Source organism: Xiphias gladius, chromosome 15 (genome assembly GCF_016859285.1).
Source record: "Xiphias gladius isolate SHS-SW01 ecotype Sanya breed wild chromosome 15, ASM1685928v1, whole genome shotgun sequence".
Classification (NCBI taxonomy): Eukaryota; Metazoa; Chordata; class Actinopteri; order Istiophoriformes; family Xiphiidae; genus Xiphias; species Xiphias gladius.
In genome coordinates, this window is record NC_053414.1 from 461,112 (window position 1) to 480,340 (window position 19,229).

A 19,229-nucleotide genomic window follows, 5' to 3' on the forward strand; every position below is an offset into this window, starting at 1 on the left:
AATGATTCTATTGGGTCCGATTTGATTTGACTGGACTCTATTGACAAACAGTGAGTGTGTGAGTGCCCCCTCACATTAGTCAGTGGAAATACTGTAGTTTATGTTGTTATTTTAATGGTTTGCATTTCTCCGTGTGACTCCTCGTTTAGGCATAAAAGTTCATTCTTCAACTTGGAAACAGGAAAAGCCGGAACTTTTTCCCGGAGCTTTCGACCCCTGTCTTGGCCTTCGTGGAATTTTTTGGAGAACAAATTTCGGTTGTCATGGTTTGAATTCAATTATTAGTTTAGTTTACTGAGCAAATTCAATTTCTTCATGAAAGCAGAAAGATGGTTGAAATCTCCAGCTCAAAAGCTAGTAAGTGGGCCTTGAGTTAAGATCACTTAGTCAAACTGACATCGTGACGTGTGCCTTTATTTAAACACACCTGTGTGATCATACGTCCATAACAAACCTGATTAAGGTTCACATTGGTTTTAATTAGTGGAACAAATCAATGCAGTTACAGTAGTTCTGATACTTCCTGCTGTCTCATGATCAAATAACTCTCCGTCCAAATAAAATACTTTAATTGCAGAAAGCTGCAGGCGACTCGTGTTGCTTAACGAGCCACAGGATGTCGTTCTTTTAGAAGTATTCTATTTTCGGATATGAAGCTATAAATATATGAATGATGGTGAAATTACATGTTTTTTTGAGGTCTGGCTGAGTTTTGTTTCTGCCCGGAGTCGTTTTCAAGTCACGAAAGCCTTTATCTTCTCTCGACACAGCTGATGTGAAGATTCGGGGAGGTTTGATGGTTTGTAATGACAGCAGGTCTCCTGGCTCTCTATTCAGCACAGCGTCTGAACTATTTTAAGATTCTTCTCTCTCTCTCTCTCTTTTATCGCGTCTCGGAAATGTTTCACTACATGTAAACTGAGAAGAACTATTTCGAGGGGGGTGATGAGTAGAGACCCCATGTGCTCAAATTTTAGCATCCAGCATAAAACTGATAATAAAAGGAGTTAACAAAGACTTTCTGCCCCTTTAATGTGACGCAGGATCGAGCTGTCACCTCTGTCTCCACATTGTCCTGCAGTCTGGCAGTGGCTAATAGGAGGCAGAGATAAAAGTCTGGTTCCTGATCCTCGTGTTGAGTGTTGGTGACTGACAGTCTGTGATGGACGTGAAACGCCCCTGCTTCAGTCATCAGAGCGACAGATCAACAGCCGGGTCAGAAAACGTCTGTTTCTGTGAGGAGAGGTCAAAGCTGTGGACGTAAAAACTGAGGGAGAGGTCAGCTACGACTCCCAGGGTGCATTTCACTGAGGAACAGCCAATCAGAGAGCTCCACAGCCCGTCGTCATTACCCTCTGTAGAAGCCTGATAACATATTCACTTTCAGACCCCGGGTCAGTTTGACGGGTTCGAATGTTGCGACTTTGCCACAGAGTCACACCTCTGGCCGGCTGCTTCTCCGTGGCGGCAGCGGCCGACGCTCATGGGTACTGTAGTATTTGGAACCAAACTGACAAAAAGTATTGGATTTTACAGGAACAAAGTATAAGTAAACCAAACCAACGGTCAGAACATAAACCTACAGTGTGAGAGGTGTGTGTTTCTATATTGAAACACTGAGGAGATCATCAACATAAAACTTGGAAAATACAAAGCTAATTTAAAGTGAGGAAAAAACTTCGGAAACCAAATGAGTCCTCTAACTTGATGACTACATATTAACAAAATCAACATCACATTATTTCTACCCTTTAAATAATTACAGTACAGCTAGGATGACTGATTTACTGATAGACTCTCGAGAATCAATACATTTGAATTAAGAATAAAAATCTCCAAAAACAAGAGAAACTCCTCCAGAAAAAAACGAAGCTGTTAAGTTTCTGCTCCAGTCAGCAGCAGTTAATATTTTATGGGGCGTTTTTAAAACCACATCTTAAGACAAATGAAGGCCGGATTCTATATGGATGAACGAGGAAGATTTCTGATTTCAAACTAGAACGAGATTCGTATCTGCTGTGAGGGTCCAATTTAATGCCTGTCACATAAACACGTAGGGCTTTGTACGGGATCAGTTTGTATTTCTTCAGGTTTAAACTCAGATTAAAATTGAAATTAAAAACTCAAAAATTGATACTGAAGAGAATTTGAGACTTTCGAGGCCTGGGTCTTAAAAAAAACGGAGTAAATCATTTTAAGATTTAAATGGCAAATTTCACCGTACAACGAACAAACAAAATTCTCAGTGCAGTATTATGATCTGGTCTGACCAACGAAGCCCAAGGACAGAGGTACAGGTGTATACAGGTGAGTACCAGCTGCTCTGAGACTCACCGAGTGCGTCGTGCAGGTATTTCTGTCCCACCAGCTTCAGATACTCCTCGATGGCCTTGGTGGCCAACGTGTTCTCCCTGAAGATCAGGACGTCGTGGTCGGCACATCGATCCACCTCCGACATCACCAGGTCTGTTAGAAAGTCCTGAACGAGACGAGGAGGAGGAAAAGGACATGATGAGCACGTGTCGGTCCGGACTTGTCAAGTGGACTTTATCTGTCCTCAAACACCGGCTGCACATGATACTCGGATGTTTTTTTCCGATGGACCAAACAAATCTTAATATTTCCACATGCAGCGGCAGTTTTTCTCAGCAATGCGATGAAATCATGGAATCAGCTTTATTCATTCACCGCAGTTGCTGATGAACTACTGAACAAAGTGGCCACCGTGTCTAATTTTTCTTGTTGCAGCCCCATATTCAATATGCCATTGAACATTCAATTACGCTCAGCGATTTTCATTCCTAAGAAATAGTGTTCGTATATAATGAATCAAAATGACTTTTAAAGGAACATTTCAACGTTTGTGGAAACACTGTAGAGCTGTAGAAGACTGATAAAACCCTCCTGTCTGGACGGTAAATATGAAGCAGATTTTTTCACCTGTTTCCTGTTCCCAGTCTTTATGCTAAGCTATGCTAGCCGTCTAGTCACTGCACAGACGTGAGAGCGATCTCATCAAACTATTCATCCTCTAACCTCAGATTTTGTGGCGGGTAATGTTTTCTGACCTTTGCCCTGCCGGTGCTCTGCAGGATGTGGACCAGAGCGCAGGCCATCTCCTCCTTGTTCTTGACGCTGATGACGGGCTCCAGAACAGAGCACAGCATGGTGTAGTTGTTGGTGACGAACTCGGCGAACTCCTTGTACTGCTCCATGGGCAGGATGGAGATGGTCTGGAAGCGCGACTTGATGCGGATCGACGGCCCCCCTCCTTTGGCCTTGCTGGTGGTGGGCGTGCTGACCGGGTACCACTTCTCCACAAACTGCCGACCCGTCACGCCCGATACCGGGATGTTGACCAGGCCCACGTAGTTGTTCTTGTCCTTCTTCTTCTTCTTGTCCATATCGCGGTAGATGTGCACGGTGATGCTGTGCACGGCCGGCAGGCCGGAAAAGTCGAAGTACTCGCCCCAGAACAGGCTGTCGTTGCGGGTCTTGCTGGTGGTCCGAGCGTACAGGACGTCATCCAGGCACAGCTCGCAGAAATATTTCTTCTTGGGCGGCAGGTCTTTCGCTTCGATGATCCACAGTCGCAGCAGGTTCTCCGCCCGCCGACAGTTGTCCTGGAAACAAACACTCATAATTAATATGTTCAAATGCAGCCCGTGGGATTTGGTTTCCAAAATGAAAATCCAAAAAACAGCAATCAGATCAAATCAGAAGTGGAGACGACTTCTCGGTCCTTCGGCCATATAACAATGTGGATGCTAGTTCCTGCATTTAAATACCTTTATTTCTTGGATCTGAACATTAACAAGTTAGTAAAAACACATCATGATGAAAATGCTCACAGCGTTTGCCGTTAATGGACTATAATACACAAAACCACGTTTAGACCTGATCACTGACCTCATAGTGTGTGTGTTGTGTCTTGTTTTTTTTTTTCTTTAATAGACAATTAGTACAGTAACATCAGCAGAGTTTGCACCGTGGTGACCTTCAAGAACAAAACACGAAAGGCGTCTTTTCTATCCAAAAAAAGTTGGAAAGGAGGCAGTGAAGGCTGATTAATGAGTCCAGCTACCTGACAATGTGTGTGTTTATTGTGTAGCAGCCTGGTGTCATTTGTGTGGGATTGAATCTAGACAGAAACAATGAATGGCCATGTGTAACGGCACAGTGCCCTGATGTGGCTGCAGATTTATCAGCGCGTGTCCTGCTGCCTTCCGGTGCTGCAGGGATTTAATGAACTGAAAGAGAAGCTTGGTTATAAAACAGCTGCGGACGACAGACACTGTCAGAATCACTCATTCCTTTATAGACAAACACGGACTGATTTACCCAAAATTCCTCCATTTTTGCTGCACGTTCACCTCAAGTATTTAGTTTGCTCTCGTTGACACAATCACTAGATTGGCGGCAAAATGACTTTGTGACAGAAAGAGACGTGGTTATGAGACGTCTATTCTCAGCTCAGTGTTTAAGACCCAATTTTCACCCATACCAACATCTCCCTTTGCACTGCCTCATTTGAATCCCTCCTGTGCGCCGCGCACACGGCCGCACAATTACCAGACCAAAGGTCAAGGTGAATTTCAAAGTCGGAAAAATACTGTAACTGGAAACTGCTGGAGCGACACTTGTGCTGGTTGTAGTGTCCCCACAAAAACGGGGTCCCGAAAGCTTGTCTGTCTCACCTTGTTGGGCTGAATCGTCCTCCTCAGGTTTTCCATCCACTTGTCTCTCTCTGAGGCTGAAGTGCAGCTGAAACACTTGTTGCCTCCTGAGTATGTCACCTGACAGGTGAGAGAGAGAGAGAGAAAGACCGTGACATCTGAACTGCTGTTAAATTAAGGAAGTACTACGTAAAAGTCTTAGGCCCTTCAGATGTTTAGATGCTTCTCCACCATCAGTCCCATCAGGAGACGTCTGGTCGGTCCCAGATTCGTCCTGCAGCGGGACAACGAGTCCAAACGCACAGCCAGAGTCGTGAAGAACTGTCTTCAGAGACCAGAAGAACAAGGAGTCCCGCAGCAGTAGGGTCTACACCCCCCCCGAGCCCTGATCTCAGCATCGTGGAGTCAGTCCGGGACCACACGAAGAGACAGACTGAATCCACAGAAGAACCGCGGCAGGTTCTCCAAGTTCATTAGAACAACCTACCTGTCGAGAACCTGGAAAACTGTGTGCAGGTGTAAAAGGCAAAGGGGGGTCACGGCAAATGCTGATCTGATTTAGGTTCTTTCTCTTAACTTCAGTTTGGATCAGGTTCACTGAGAAACCGAAGCTATTCACGGCTTTATGTCTGAAAACATCCTGACTTTACTTTTAGTGGCCAAGTCTACTGAACAGAGCTGTATGTCGACACAGATGAAACACGAACCTGTCTCTGTAAATGGATGCACACAGTGCGATGAGAATATGAAATAAAAAGACCGTTTTCACTGCAGACATTTTGACTTGTCACAGCAGGAAAAGCACAGGTGTCGTTAATGACATTAACGACGGCTCTGTTCTATTCAAGTGTCCCGGTAAACCAGGACAGTGGGACAGTGAGCCAACAGGAACCGCACCAGGACCTTAAACTGATCCGCTTTTTAGCCATCATTCATTTTATCATTTACACCTGTGACATGTCAAAGTGTCTGATAAAGGCCTTAAGTATAAAAAACTCTGATTTCCTCCGCAGTGGAAGCTGTCGTCTAAGCCCCAGTGGGGCTGCAGAATGCAGTAAAATTGTGTTTCAGTTTATGTTTGTCACCTCGAAGCAGAACTCCTGTCCCAGGATGCTGCTGTGCAGAGGTTTGATGAACACATCCTCTTCCATGCTCAGGTCCAGAGCCTCCACCGCACTGCCCGGACTCAGCAAAGACTCGTGGGAGGTCGACTCCTTCAGTTTGGGAAGTCCGCGAGTTCTGGAAGACCAGAGGGAAAATCAAAACGCACATAAATGAAAAGCAGGTTCGTGTTTGTGGAACTAGAGTTGTTAATCTTCAGCGGGGGTCCTGAGGATCGGGTAGAAAATAAAGCTAAGCTGGCGGTGGCGTTTTCTGATGCCGTGACAACGCCACCGGATTCACCAAACTTCCTCTGAGTGTTTCAGCTCGTTACCACAGCCGCCTGCCGTCAACAGTGAAGCAGGAGAACAGTTATACCCACGAAAAACAACCGCAGAGCCAGGCGAGGGGAGTTCCCCAGAGCATCCCACCTCCTCCTCCTCGACTCCCCCCCTGCTCACACCTTCCTCCAACCTTGACCCTCCGGCAGACACGAGCTCCGTTCACCGAGAACGCCGCCGTGCAGAGCGTCGCCTTTATCCAGCTTCCCTGTAGTCCGGCGGGCGGTAAACAAGGTCCTGGGACGGCCAGTCGCATCGGGCCTGCGGGAGTGTTTCCATGGGAACAACCTCTGCAGGGAGAGCAGGCGCTAGGCAGCGGCGGGCGATGCGGCGAGGAGCAAGGCAGGTGTTTAACTACAGACCAGTCTCAGGAGACAGAGGGAAACTCTGCTGGATATTTTTCAATTTTGTTTTTGCCTTTGTTGTTTTACTTTTTTTTATTTATGTGGCGTTCATCTAAGCATGCGGTGTGTTTCTTTTCTCACAGTATTTACAGATGAGCCATTATCCTGTGCGTGTGAACACAGCCGCAACTAACTGAATGCAACATTTTCAACCGATTAAGTAAAAGAAATGCAAACAGTAATAATGGAAACACATCTTTGCAGACTGCAAACCACTGCAGACCCCGACCAGAAAATCGCCGAGTCCTGAGACGTATATTTATCCTCCTCTGCCCTTGAAAGCGGACTAATTGTGCTGTGTCATAGATGCAGTGTGCTGTAAGCTGTGTTACTATAATTACACTTGGGGTTCTGGACACTGTTCTCCAGAAAAGTGGTCTGGGCTCATTAAACTGTCTGCTGCTTTTAAAAGACAAAGACAGGAGGTGATGTGATCAGCATCGGCGAATGTAATCCTAACTCCAGCTGCTCTTTTTATCCATTTTTAAATTCCAACTTTAACAAGTTTCAGTTTTCTCTCTCCTTTTTCCCAGGAAACTGCCCTAGACTGGAGCTTGCACTGAACTGAGAACAATTACTGTACTGAAGCAAAATTTGAGATACTCTTTAATGGTACATTATACTTGTATTTCACGACATTTCAGAAAGAAATGTCGTACTTTATCTGACAGCTTAACACAGTTACTAGTTTCCCTAAACCATCCAAAAACATACGATGACCTAATATAATATGAACCAGTACTGACGCATTAGTTGATTAATCCATCAACAGAACATTTATTTAATAACCCATTAACATTTTCATGTTTCAAGCTGTTTCTACCTGTGTCTCTCATATCACGTTAGGAAACCGAATATTTGGGGTTTTGAGCTGTTTAGAAATCACTGTGGCCTCTGAGAAACCGATTTCAATTTATAGACAAAATGATCAAACAACTCAGTGACAACAATAAGTGACTGATCAACTGATAATGAAATTGTTCGTTGCAGACTTAATGTGAAGAAGTTATAGATTAAATTACAAAAAAAGAAAAGTGCTGACCAGGTCCATTCTGCATGATAAGTACAGTTTTTAAATACTAAGTAAGAATTTGAACAGGGGACTGTTACTGGATGGACTCTTGTGGTATTAGTTCTTTAACTCAGTCTGGATACTTCTTTCCCGCTGGAGACCTATCACATGATTGTTAGAAACGCTCAATGATGACCTGAAGCTTTTCAGGAGATCACTCTTTAATTCACTCTGGTTGTGTGTGTGTGTGTGTGTGTGTGTAATCCCACTGCTGTGTCACATGAGTTACGTAAACCTGGATTAGTGGTCTGAGATCACCGCTGATGCTGTGACTTCAGGCTTGTTTCACTGACAGCTGGATACATCAATCAATCAGATACAAGGCTGAGTTAAAACCTTAAGTATTCATATTGAAGACCATTTTATCACATAACATTTGTGAAATAGAGTTTACTGAAGACTAGAGAGTTGCTCTGGCCCCCCACCCCCCCTCCTGGGTTGATCCACAACAAGATGAAGCCTCAAAATGATGCCATTCCTTCGATGAGTCCAAGTGTGGATATAACTGGTGTTTAAATGGTCCGAACTTAAAGCAGCAGGATAATTTGGGTTTGTAGAAAGTGGGCTATGTTTTTGGTGTCCTCCTGAGGACAAAGCACAAACATTAAGGGAATCACGCTCCAAATGCAGAAATGTAATGCGTCACTAGGGTGGGGTCGAATTTGGATAAGCAGCAATGCTGCAGATACCTTTGCTTGTTCAATTAATACAGAAAAGATTCCAACTCTGTGGTATCAGCTTAAGCACGTTGTGTTTGTTTGTACTTGTGACTTAGATGAAGATCAGGTCACATTTCATGACCGGTTAAAGCAGAAAACCAGGTTATTCAAAGGGTTCACTGGCTTTTTCTTTCCACTGTAGGTGATTAAATTCCTTCGGGGAGAGTTGAAATATATTTGTTAGGATAAAGCTGTAAATATAATAAACACATGTTTAGCAACAGCGCTGCCTCTGTGGACTTCAGGGATCTTACATGTGTGAAAACATAAATCTTTGACACAGTTTTCTCAAATCTTTGCTTTTACTAAATCGTAGAAAGCGTCTGCTCTTCAGGCCTCTGAAAAGGATTCAAATTAAATGATCTGAGACGGGTTGAACAGCTGTTTGTCTTGATTTAATTTCAAGTCAGTGGCTTATATCGCTGGACCCAGTTGTTGGGGTCCTTACTTTGGGCTAAGAGCTCCCCCAAGGGGTCGAGAGGTTATCCCCGGGGATAAGGAAGTAAGAAAAAACTATGTTCTGCAACACGACGTTATGTTTAATTTTCAGACTTTTCTCTGATCTTTGATTTTTTTTTTCCTCAGTTTCGTCCTGTATAGTTTTCAGGCCTCTAAAGATGAATTCAAATGAAACAATGTAAAAAGGAAAAAGCATCTGAGGAGAGACATTTGCTTTGTGTCAGTGTGTCAGAGGTAAAAAGTCTGAGAGCTCCAGGTTTAGATCATTTGGTTAAACAGTGAATTGAAACCATAGAACCTGGTTCCTAAGTGGCCACACCAACACTACAACACACAGGAAGACAGACAGCGTTTGAGGAAGGGCTGGTCTCGTGCATTAGGATGGAAACCTGATCCAGTCTGCTGTCAGAGGAAGCACTTACTGAGCTCTGACCCCACACCCACACACACACACACACAGACAGCGATGTAGCGAAGATCCCGAAGGAAAAATAATTTTTTTTCTAAATCTAATGGGTTATTGGTTTCATCAGTTAATAACCAGACGTCACACAGGTGGAAAACAATGACATGGTGACAACAGGCACAGCTTCGATATCATCTGCTTCCTCTGTTGGTCACTTACTGTCAGGTTACGTTTTAATATTCACTACAGTTATCTGAAAAATGAATTATTCAAAATGTTTTGTCTGAGGTCTGCACACTGTTTTCTGTTACACCAAAGCACGAGGGAAACTCTATTCGTCTTTTGGAGTTGGAGTATTTTAGCGTTTTAGTAAGAAACATCTACGTGAAAATGTTGCTCATATCCAGAGCTGCAACTAACGGTTGTTTTCATTATCGATTAATCCACTGATTATTTTTGCGATTAACTGTCTACCAGTCTGGAGCCACTCGCGGTCCACCGCGAGCAACCCACCGTCAGCCAGACGTCTAATTCCTTCTTTTAGTCGTCACTGTTTTCTTTGACACGCGCACATCGAGTGTGACCTCACCCACCAGTCATTCTTGTAACACAGTTTGTTTTTTGTCTCAATGCCTCTGTGCACAAAGCAGCTCTGTAAAGAAATGGTTTCCCAGTTTGGTTCGGAGAACTTCGACTGGCCCGCACAGAGCCCTGACCTCAACCTCATCCCCATCCCCATCCAACACGGAGCCAGACCTGATCAGCGTCGGACCTCATCCGGGGCTCCGGTGTCTGAATGGGAGAAAATCCCTGCAGCAAGTTCAACCTCTGCTGCAAAGACTGAAACCAGCAGAGTGGAGGCTCTTGTATGACATGTTTCACCAGAGTTTTCTGACCTCAACCATCTCGCCTACATCAACATTGTCCATCAGACAGTGTCACAGCTTCTCCATCACTATGATGACTCCACGGTTTCCTGTCTGGGCGGAAAAGCCTCTGAAACAAGGTTTGGAATTTCACAGAGACCAAAGACAACAAGTCTGGAGACAGAAATTAAACTGCACCGTTTTCATCAGAGCAGGTATCAATCTCACATAAATTTCGCTCACACGCTCACACACAGACACACAGTCCTACCTGAACCTCAGAGTTTTGGCGAGCTGAGCTTTTCGAGCCCTCTGGATGAGAGAAGATGAACCGTCCATCAGGAGTCAGAGCTCAGAGCTGACTGAGAGAGGCTTTGTGTGTGTGTGTGTGTGTGTGTGTGTGTGTGTTTAGCATTATCATCCTATCCAGCTGGCTGACATTCTGTCGACTATAAAGCTGCAAACACTCCACTCTCACTGCATCAATATACTCTACACACACACACGTATATACAGAGGCAGATGCCGTGCAGAGCTCCCTGTCAGCAGACAGACCGAAACAACATTTCTGGAAACGCTCCTGTTCTCCTCTTCCTCCAGAGTCCGATGGATGGAGGTCAGTTTCATCTGTAATGTGTCCGGCACAGAGACAGATCCAGGACACGTTTAGCCTAGCTTAGCACAAAGACTGGAAGCAGGGGCAAACTGTTAGCCTAGCTCCATCAAAGGAGAATAAAAACCAACCTTCTAACAAGCTAAACTCTGTCTGATTTACATGCTGTGTGTTGTAGAAACAAAACAGAGATGCAAAAAGGAGACACTCTTGATCTGAACTCTGCTGTAAACTAAACCATCTGACAACAGGGTGAACTGTTGACTAGCTGCTCAGATAGCGAAACGCATTTGACATGAGATGACCACTTGCCTGAGAGCGGTGAACCCGGTGAACCCTAGTTCCTAAATGATGTTTAAGCTGATATGTAACTAACATATTGTCCAAATAAAGGATGCCCCAATCAAGTTCTTTTTTTTGGCCCAGTTCGAATCCTTAAGTATTGGGTATCTCCAAAACTGAGTCTGATCTGCGTTTTATTTACTAACCTCAAGGTTTATTTATTGTATTTAGTTTATATGAATGAAAGTTCAGCAGGAGAATGTGACTCCTGATCCTCTAAAGTCAGGACGACTCACTCTGCTGGACTTGCTGAACCACAGAAACACTCAGTCCACTCCGGTTGAACAGTGGCGTTACGGACTGGAGCTTCTTCCCTCGTAAAAATCTCTGGCTGAGAACAGACACACAAACTTGCACTTCACTTGAGTGTCTTCTTGTAATGTCACTTTATACTTCCGCTTCACTTCAGTTTAGAGGGAAATATTTTACTTTTTACTGCACTACATTTATTTAACAGCTATAGTTACGCTGACTTTACAATTTAAGATTTTACAAACAAAACATATGAAGATGGTGAATGGACTCAACTTTTAGGCGCTTTTCTAGTCTTATCGACCACTCAAAGCACTTTACACTACTGCCACATTCACCCATTCACACATACAGTCATACAGAGCTCAATTCCATACATACTCCGCTATACACACACACACACATACTGATTATTCACCGGGGGCAATTGGGGCTCAGTATCTTGCCCAAGGACACTTCGACATGCGGACCGGAGGAGCCGGGGATCGAACCACCGACAGTTCGCGGACGACCCGCTCTACCTCCTGAGCCACAGCCGCCCCGGAGCTTTGCTAGACATTCAACTACCAACAGGTACATACAAATAGAGCTGAAAGGACTGAAAATTCATCGGGAACTATTTTTGGTAATCACTGAAATCCACGTTTTCTGGTTCCCTTTTCTCAAATGTGAAGATTTTTGCTGTATTTTCCTTGTAATTATTTCAATAATTAAAATTACAAACTGTTGGTTGACAAAACAAGACATTTCAAGGCGTCACTTCTGGCTCTGGGTAATTGTGATGTGCATTGTTGTCAATATTTTCAACATCAATCAAGAAAATAATCAGCAGATGAATCAATAAAGAAAATAATAATTAGTTGTAGCCCTTTATAAAATAGTCAGTAATTAGCTGCAGCTCAGCCAGCTGCAACAGTAAAATGCTGTTTACACATTAAAGCCTCAGTAAATATAATCTAATGTATAATAGTAAAACAGTCAGTGTTGAGTAATTTTGACATGTTCAGTGTATTCTCCTGATTATACTGACAGACTGGATGCGTCTTGTTGTTGTATTTTCACACTGCGGTATCAGTACTTCTTCCACCACTGAACCTGACTGAAATTTGGCTGCGGATTCAAAACTTTCCCAGAGACAACCTCTGGCTTTCCAGGACTTTTTCTTGACAGGAAAGATGCATCTAGGTATTCCCACAAAACGTGTGTGTTTTGGTGGGAAACATTATATTTTGCAAACCCAGAGGGAAAACACAAAACCGTCTGCAGAGTGAAGCAGCACAGTGTACTGCAGCTGGAGAGGAGAGCCGGTCTTCCAGTAAAACCAGCTCCAGTCAGTGCTGGGAAGGCTGGTTGGGCTAATGGAGGGAGGAAGAGCAGGAAGAAGAGGAAGACAAACCCATAACCTCCTGATAACAGAGGAGGAAGGGGAGCAGGAAGCGGAAAACTACTCAAATAAAACGAAATAAACCAACCCTGCTCTCTTTGTCTCCGTTGGAGTTTAAATCTTAGCTAATATCTGAGAGACGAGGCATCGGCAGACAGAAAGACAGACAGAGAGACGTTGAGCTTGATTACTGGAGGAAACAAAGCGCGACCAGAAACAGAGGGAAGCAGAACCAGAGCAGGAAATTAAGCTTTATTATCACAGAGCTGTCACTGCTGCTCAGTGTCACTGCAAATCTGACAAGCAAACAAACTCTACGGCTTCTAACACTGCACGACGTACGGAAATAAGAAATCTTAACAGAAACGTTTTCGTAAGGAACTCAATGATCATGGAACCAAGATGCGAAGCAGAGGGTAAGTTTCCAGTAACACACGGAGAACGGGACGGGGTCTGCGGGCGGCAGCTGGGGTTAGAGACAAGCTCTCCCTCCTGAAGAGAGTTCAGCTGGAAGAACGTGATTCAGTTCTTCTGTACTCAGCTCAAAGCACTCACTGTTCTACTCAGACTTTCTGCTGGAGGTGCTGTGCTAAACCATGTCCTCGTTTTCTGGAACGGTCCCTCCGTGGCTCTATTTCGGAGAAGTGTCCACCGTGTCCTAGAGGCAGTTTTTAAGATGAAAACCAGACTGGCACTCCGTAGAGTGCGTTACTCCGCCAATGCAAAAGATGCCCAATCTCACGATGTTGAGGAAAACGATAAAAAATTCCTGGATCAGACCCTTTAACCAGATCCACAACAAAAATTACTGGGTTCTTCCCTGGCCCATGGCCCGTCCCCCCGCCAAGTTCGGTGCAAATCAGTTTGGTAGTTTTTGCGTGAACCTGCTGAAAAACCAAACAAACAAACCAACAGACAAGCACCGAAAACAGAACCTCCTTGGTGGAGTTCATTAACTTGAAGTTTAGAATCACGTATCTCTGATCATGAAGAGCTTCTGTTAGTGGCGTGCAAAAAGGCTTTGGCCAGAAAATGGATATAGCAACCGTAAATGAGCGGACGGACCTAGTCTACAATACACACTATGGAGAGAATTACATTAAACTAAGAACTTAAATTGACGTCTTTGAAGAAAATTGGTCATGTTAACTTAACTATGTGTTTTTTGTTTTGTTTTTTGTGCGCGTGTTGGGTCTGATTGGAATTCCTATTTATTACTGTTATTACATACATATACATATGTGTTCTTTATTTTTTTTAAAAACCTAATAAAAGGTCAATTCCTGGTCCAGTTCCTGGACCAAAACAGAAACAATCCATCAAAACAGACAAAGACAACCAGGTCGGTAAACTGTGCTGACACAACTTCATCAAAGTGAGGTGAACTTTATCTGAACTGTAATCAACAGCCTTCTCACTGGCAGTAACCACACTGCTTTACTGATTGATGGACATCTTTACCAATATCTTCTCCTGCAAACACGACAAAGATTGATAGTCCTTGTTTCAGTTGTAAAAATCAAACACGGCGACTGGTTCATTAACCACATCACACTGACTCTTAACACCAACTGACCTGCACTGGAACGGACTGGGTCAAATTTCACAGGGTTAAAAGAAGTTACCTGTCGGGTTCAGGGGGCCGGAGCGAAGGCAGTCTGAAGCTGGTGTTTCTGTCCAGTTTGGTCTGACTCTTCGTCCTCTTGATGGAGCCTTTGAGACGTTTACTGAAAAACCCCTGAAGGATAAAATAAAGGACAGAAGATCAGAAACTGTCGTCTATGAGACAGAGACATGTCAGAAAGCTTATTTTCAGCTGCTGCTTGATGAAAGTGGGTCAGACAGCGTCGGTTCCGGACTCTCTGGTTCACCTTGGTGTGGAGGAAAAGGTGAAGGAGGAAGAGGAGGCAGAGAGTGGAAATGCAACATTTCCTCTGTACAAGTGGGCATTCTGTAATGATGGCTGCACCAGAGGAAGGACCGTGGAGGTCACTAAAAACATCAGGATTCACTATCTGGAGAAGAGGAGAATCAACAGCTGAAATCTGGCCGGTAGACCGGTGATTGTAAATGACAAACAGCGAGAGAAGACCACAGCCTCACCTTTCATATCAAGCTCTGAGTTGATCTATGGAGTAATGTGACTATTCATCTATTTCATCATATTTAGGGATATTCATGAGGATAATTATGTTTTTGTCTTGTTTGCACTTTGTTACACGGGTTATGTTTGTCTTTTAGCATCTCTGGACCATTTCTGGAAAAACATTTCCTTGTTGTGACATATTATCTCTTGGATTAATGTGTCTTACAGATTCAAAACTGGCTAAGTTAGGAGAAACTCTAAGAACAGTGCCTGTGTCAGTCCTAATTTAAGGGTCTGGAAAAATGAAGCTTTGCAGCCGTGACGGACATGGAACATCCCAGCTGTCTGTCAGCAGAATGAGCCATCAAACATAAATCCGCTGCATTAGGTCATCACCAACTACAACACACTGTATACACAAAGCCAATTTCATGTCCATCACTAGACTGCGTGGTGAAGTTGGTGCTATAGATGGGACACATGTTTGTATAACTGCACCATCCAATGAAGGATGATGGTCACATGTCAATCCCGTCTCAAAAATATGTTTTCATTAAGGGCTAAAAAAAAAAAAAAAAAAAAAGCTGAGGCTGATGGGAATGTCATTATTTTTGCGGATATTTGGTCAAAAACCAAAGAAGAAAAGTCGGAGGATCAACAAAGTTTTCACAATTTATCCTGAGGGGAACATGAACGTCTGAGCAACATTTCAGACTTGACAAGTTACTATTTTACTTTGTTTCACGTATGAAATCGGTGTCACTGTTTAAAAGACACGTAAAGACGAATATTGAATGTTTGGAGCTGCAACTCTCAATCATTTTAATTATTGATTAATCTCCCAATTATTTTCTTGATTAGTCGATTAATCGTTTCTGAAAAAAAAAATCAAATCCTCAAAACAGAGAAACTGGAACCAGGGTTTTTCTTAAAATATGACTTTATAATGATAAATCAATCATCAAAATAGTTGCTGATTAATTCATTAAATCAGCAAATTAACTGACTAATTGTTTCAACCACTGATCTGTCCATCAATCTGTCTGTCTCACAACAATATTTATTATTTACCTCAGACTCCTGCATGCTGTTAAACATTTTACCGAACATTTATTGACAGAAGCCGGTCACGTTAACCAATCACTGCAGACGTGGAGAGTACCATGAGACACGATGAACCCTGCCTCTGTTCCCCAGGTACAGTGTCTCAGCAGTTTTGCCGAAGATCTGAAGACAAAACTTTCTTTTCTTTTACAGACTTTTAGGTCCACTTAGGAGGAGTCCTAAACCCAAACTGTGATGACCATGGCATCACTTTCAAACACTGATATGTTTTACACTGGAGAGTCGATGAGCTCCATCGGCTGATCATCTTGTCTGATGGATGAATACGACCAAACGCACCAGTAAGTTTGTGCACAGCTCATCATGAACCAGAAGTGTGAGCAGACTGGGCCGTTGGTCACATGACTCAGCGGGCTCTGATCAAACCGATCAAACTGATCAAACCCTTCAGCTCCTCTTCACCTATCAGATCCTCAGTGACAATGAAAGCCCCGTGCAGAGCAGAGGAAGTGAGTGGCCTCATTTCCTGAGATATTAATATCCTCGAACACATCTCTGCCTCCCTCCTCCGCCTTCCTCACCCCCTGCCCTCCCCCACAAACTCCCTTCAGGCTCATTGGCTGCCATCAATGCATCAGAATAAAGATCCATCCTGCCAGAGACTCTGAGTCTTCAAACATGTCCAAAATATCTCCACAGGCTGGCGGCGTCATTAAACACACGTCTCAATCGAAGCCATTAATCGTGATTATCGGTCTGCAGAGATCAGTGAACAGAATGATCACTGCTTTAGGTCTGCGTTCGGAGCCGTGCGCACAGGACTGAACCTGGATGACCTGAGTTCCAGGCTGTGTGATCTCCCAGCATGCTCTCTGCCTGTGTTTACTGTCTGAAGGATCACTCAGAAGAAGTCTGAAGTCTGACTGAACCTAAAACCGCTCAGAGTACGACCTGAGAGAGAACGATGTCAGAATTTCACGACACCGTAATGACGACGCAGGTTAACTTTGTCTGTGATTGTTAAGTTCTGGATTCAACAAATTCAAAATGACTGAATATAGAAGAAATGCAGAAAATACAATCACTTGTTTAAGCTTTAGCTCCTAAATCTGACACCACGTGTTCTCAGTCATAACTCGGTCAAAGTAGAACACACGCACGTCTACAGCTACAACTAAAATATATTTTTCTCCGTTAACTGACTGATCATTTGGTCTATAAATGTCCTCAAATAGTGACCAGTCCAAACAAGACAGCTCACGATAACGGTTCAAAACTCTGTTTACGAATCTTAGTGTTACCATTTCAATTCCTCGGGCTAGGGGATGTTTGACTCCGCTCATTCATTCATTCATTCACCCATTCCCTCCCCGCAGTCTTTCCAGTCTGTCAACTATCAAATAACACCACAACCACCAAACAATCGGGGTTTCTGCAGGTTCTCCAAGTTAAACTGAAGACCTTCTTAATAGAAGGACGAAAGATTGCAACAAAAACCTGCAGGGATCATATGGCCTGCAATTATTTACAAAGTGCATGGATTTATTGACATTTCTGTCGCATTTGTCAGCAAATGTGCCATTGTATTGTCAGCTGCAGTACTTGTAGAACCTTTTTTTGTTGCTGTTTTTTAGCCTATTTGTCAAACTGTCCCATTAAAAGCTGCTGAATCAGCTGTGATCAGCTCCTGTTGCAGTGTAGCCGTGGATGTACAGACAACTGTAACCGGATCACTGTGATACCGAAGGAAACCAAGAAACGTGATGTTTCCCAAGGAAGTTCTGCAGCCTCTTGTTTCTCTGATTCCTAAGTGGAAGTGGACGTCCCACTGAATCATATCAGCGTGTTTCATGTGTGTCTGTTCAGATTTGACTGAGTTATGAATGAGATTTTGACTGTAATTCACCTCATACGGTTTCTTTGCCTCCCCTTAAACTCTGCAGCACTCCCCACGTCCATGCCAGACGAGATCCTGTCATTTCACCACAGTTAAAATGTCATCCGGTACCATGAGTTAAATTACCGAGGAGACCGGCAAAGATTTCCTTCCCCACCTCCCGCCCTCGTGTCTGGATGGAGCTTAATTCTGACTTTTTGATCATTAAATGTGAAGAGTTCCCTTTCAGAAGATACTAAGGTCATAACCGACCCCAAAAAGGTTCAAGACCTGTAAATTTGATTTTTAGGCTTGTGTACTTGTGTTGAGCGGTTTATTGGTGGATCGGCACTCGGTCCAGCTGATCCACATCTCGAGGAACTTGGTGCTCAGATCAGTTATGGCGAAAAATTATCAGCATTGGAGTTCCACCTAACTTTCATGTCTCCCTATTTTCTTCTTTCACATCTTTTCAGACTCAGTTCACAGTCAAGCCAAGAAGTCTCTTCCAGCTCCTTCACCCTAGGGCAGTAGACGTCATAGCAGATGGTGTTAGCATGTCAGTGTTGATGATCTCCGACGGCTGTTAAATACCCATCATAACACTTCAGAGAGAGACACAGAGTCATCTTTGGACTTCTGACAGCCGAAGATGAAATGTTCGGAGTCGACGGCGGCAGAGATACGAGACGAACTCCATCTGTCTGTCAGCTAAATATAGAGCAGCCAAGACTTACTTACTGATGTTCTTCAACAGAAGTAATGAAACGAGCTGCGGTACTCTGATTACCTGTAGTAATCTCTCAGGTACGGTTACAGCTCTACATGCTCTGAGCTGATAATCCAATCATGTGTTAATCAGGTTATGTGCATTATGAGTCTGGTGTTCTTACTCTGATAATCTGATGAAGGCATTGCTCATGACAATTTCTACAGATGGAGTGTTGCTCTCACTGGGTTAAAATCTAATTCAGTGTAAAAGCACGGAGTGTTTCTGTCTGTAACATGAAATGTACCATCCACTACTAGCAGGAGGTTTCAGAGCTACAAACGCCGGTGCGGCTACTCTCAGAGAAGCTCGCCTGCTTCTGTTATCTAAAATCCACCCAACCGTTACTACTTTATTACGAGACATTTCCAGTATTTAAAGCCCAGGAGAGTACAAAGTTGAGGGAAGTGGCTCTACATGGAATCATAAACATGTGGACTATATTTCTGGACCGTAATCTGTATCCTGTAATCATCCTGTATATTTCCTGAATTATTATATTTATTATCACCCCTACATTCAGAAATTCCGATCCACTGTCTTTCAACATCTGTAAGTAACTAAGGCTAAAATGACTCCAACTCAAAGAGGTGTAATCAGCTCTTGTTGGCCGAGAAGCAGAAACATTAGCTTTTATTGCTCACAACCTGCAGCTCCGGTCTGAAAACGAGCTGAATAGCAGAATGTATGAAATGCTGATGAAATGTATCTGACACGTTGAATAAACATCTGCAGCCTCCAGCAGTTCCCCCGCTACTGACTCCAAATACTGAGAATCTGAAACTGACGCGGGGTTAT

General features: G+C 43.6%; 1 protein-coding gene across 4 annotated transcripts in view; it reads right to left on the minus strand.

Annotated features, from left to right (window-relative positions):
- Positions 1-19,229, minus strand: part of rasal2 (RAS protein activator like 2) — a 91,245-nt gene that overhangs the window by 10,099 nt on the left and 61,917 nt on the right. For all 4 annotated transcript variants that reach the window (XM_040145614.1, XM_040145613.1, XM_040145612.1 and 1 more), the window contains 5 exons: positions 14,261-14,373; positions 5,762-5,915; positions 4,698-4,796; positions 3,069-3,623; positions 2,335-2,479 (listed from right to left, as the gene is read on the minus strand). In XM_040145614.1, the coding sequence (XP_040001548.1) occupies positions 2,335-2,479; positions 3,069-3,623; positions 4,698-4,796; positions 5,762-5,915; positions 14,261-14,373 (1,066 nt within the window). The remainder of the gene's footprint in view (positions 1-2,334; positions 2,480-3,068; positions 3,624-4,697; positions 4,797-5,761; positions 5,916-14,260; positions 14,374-19,229) is intronic.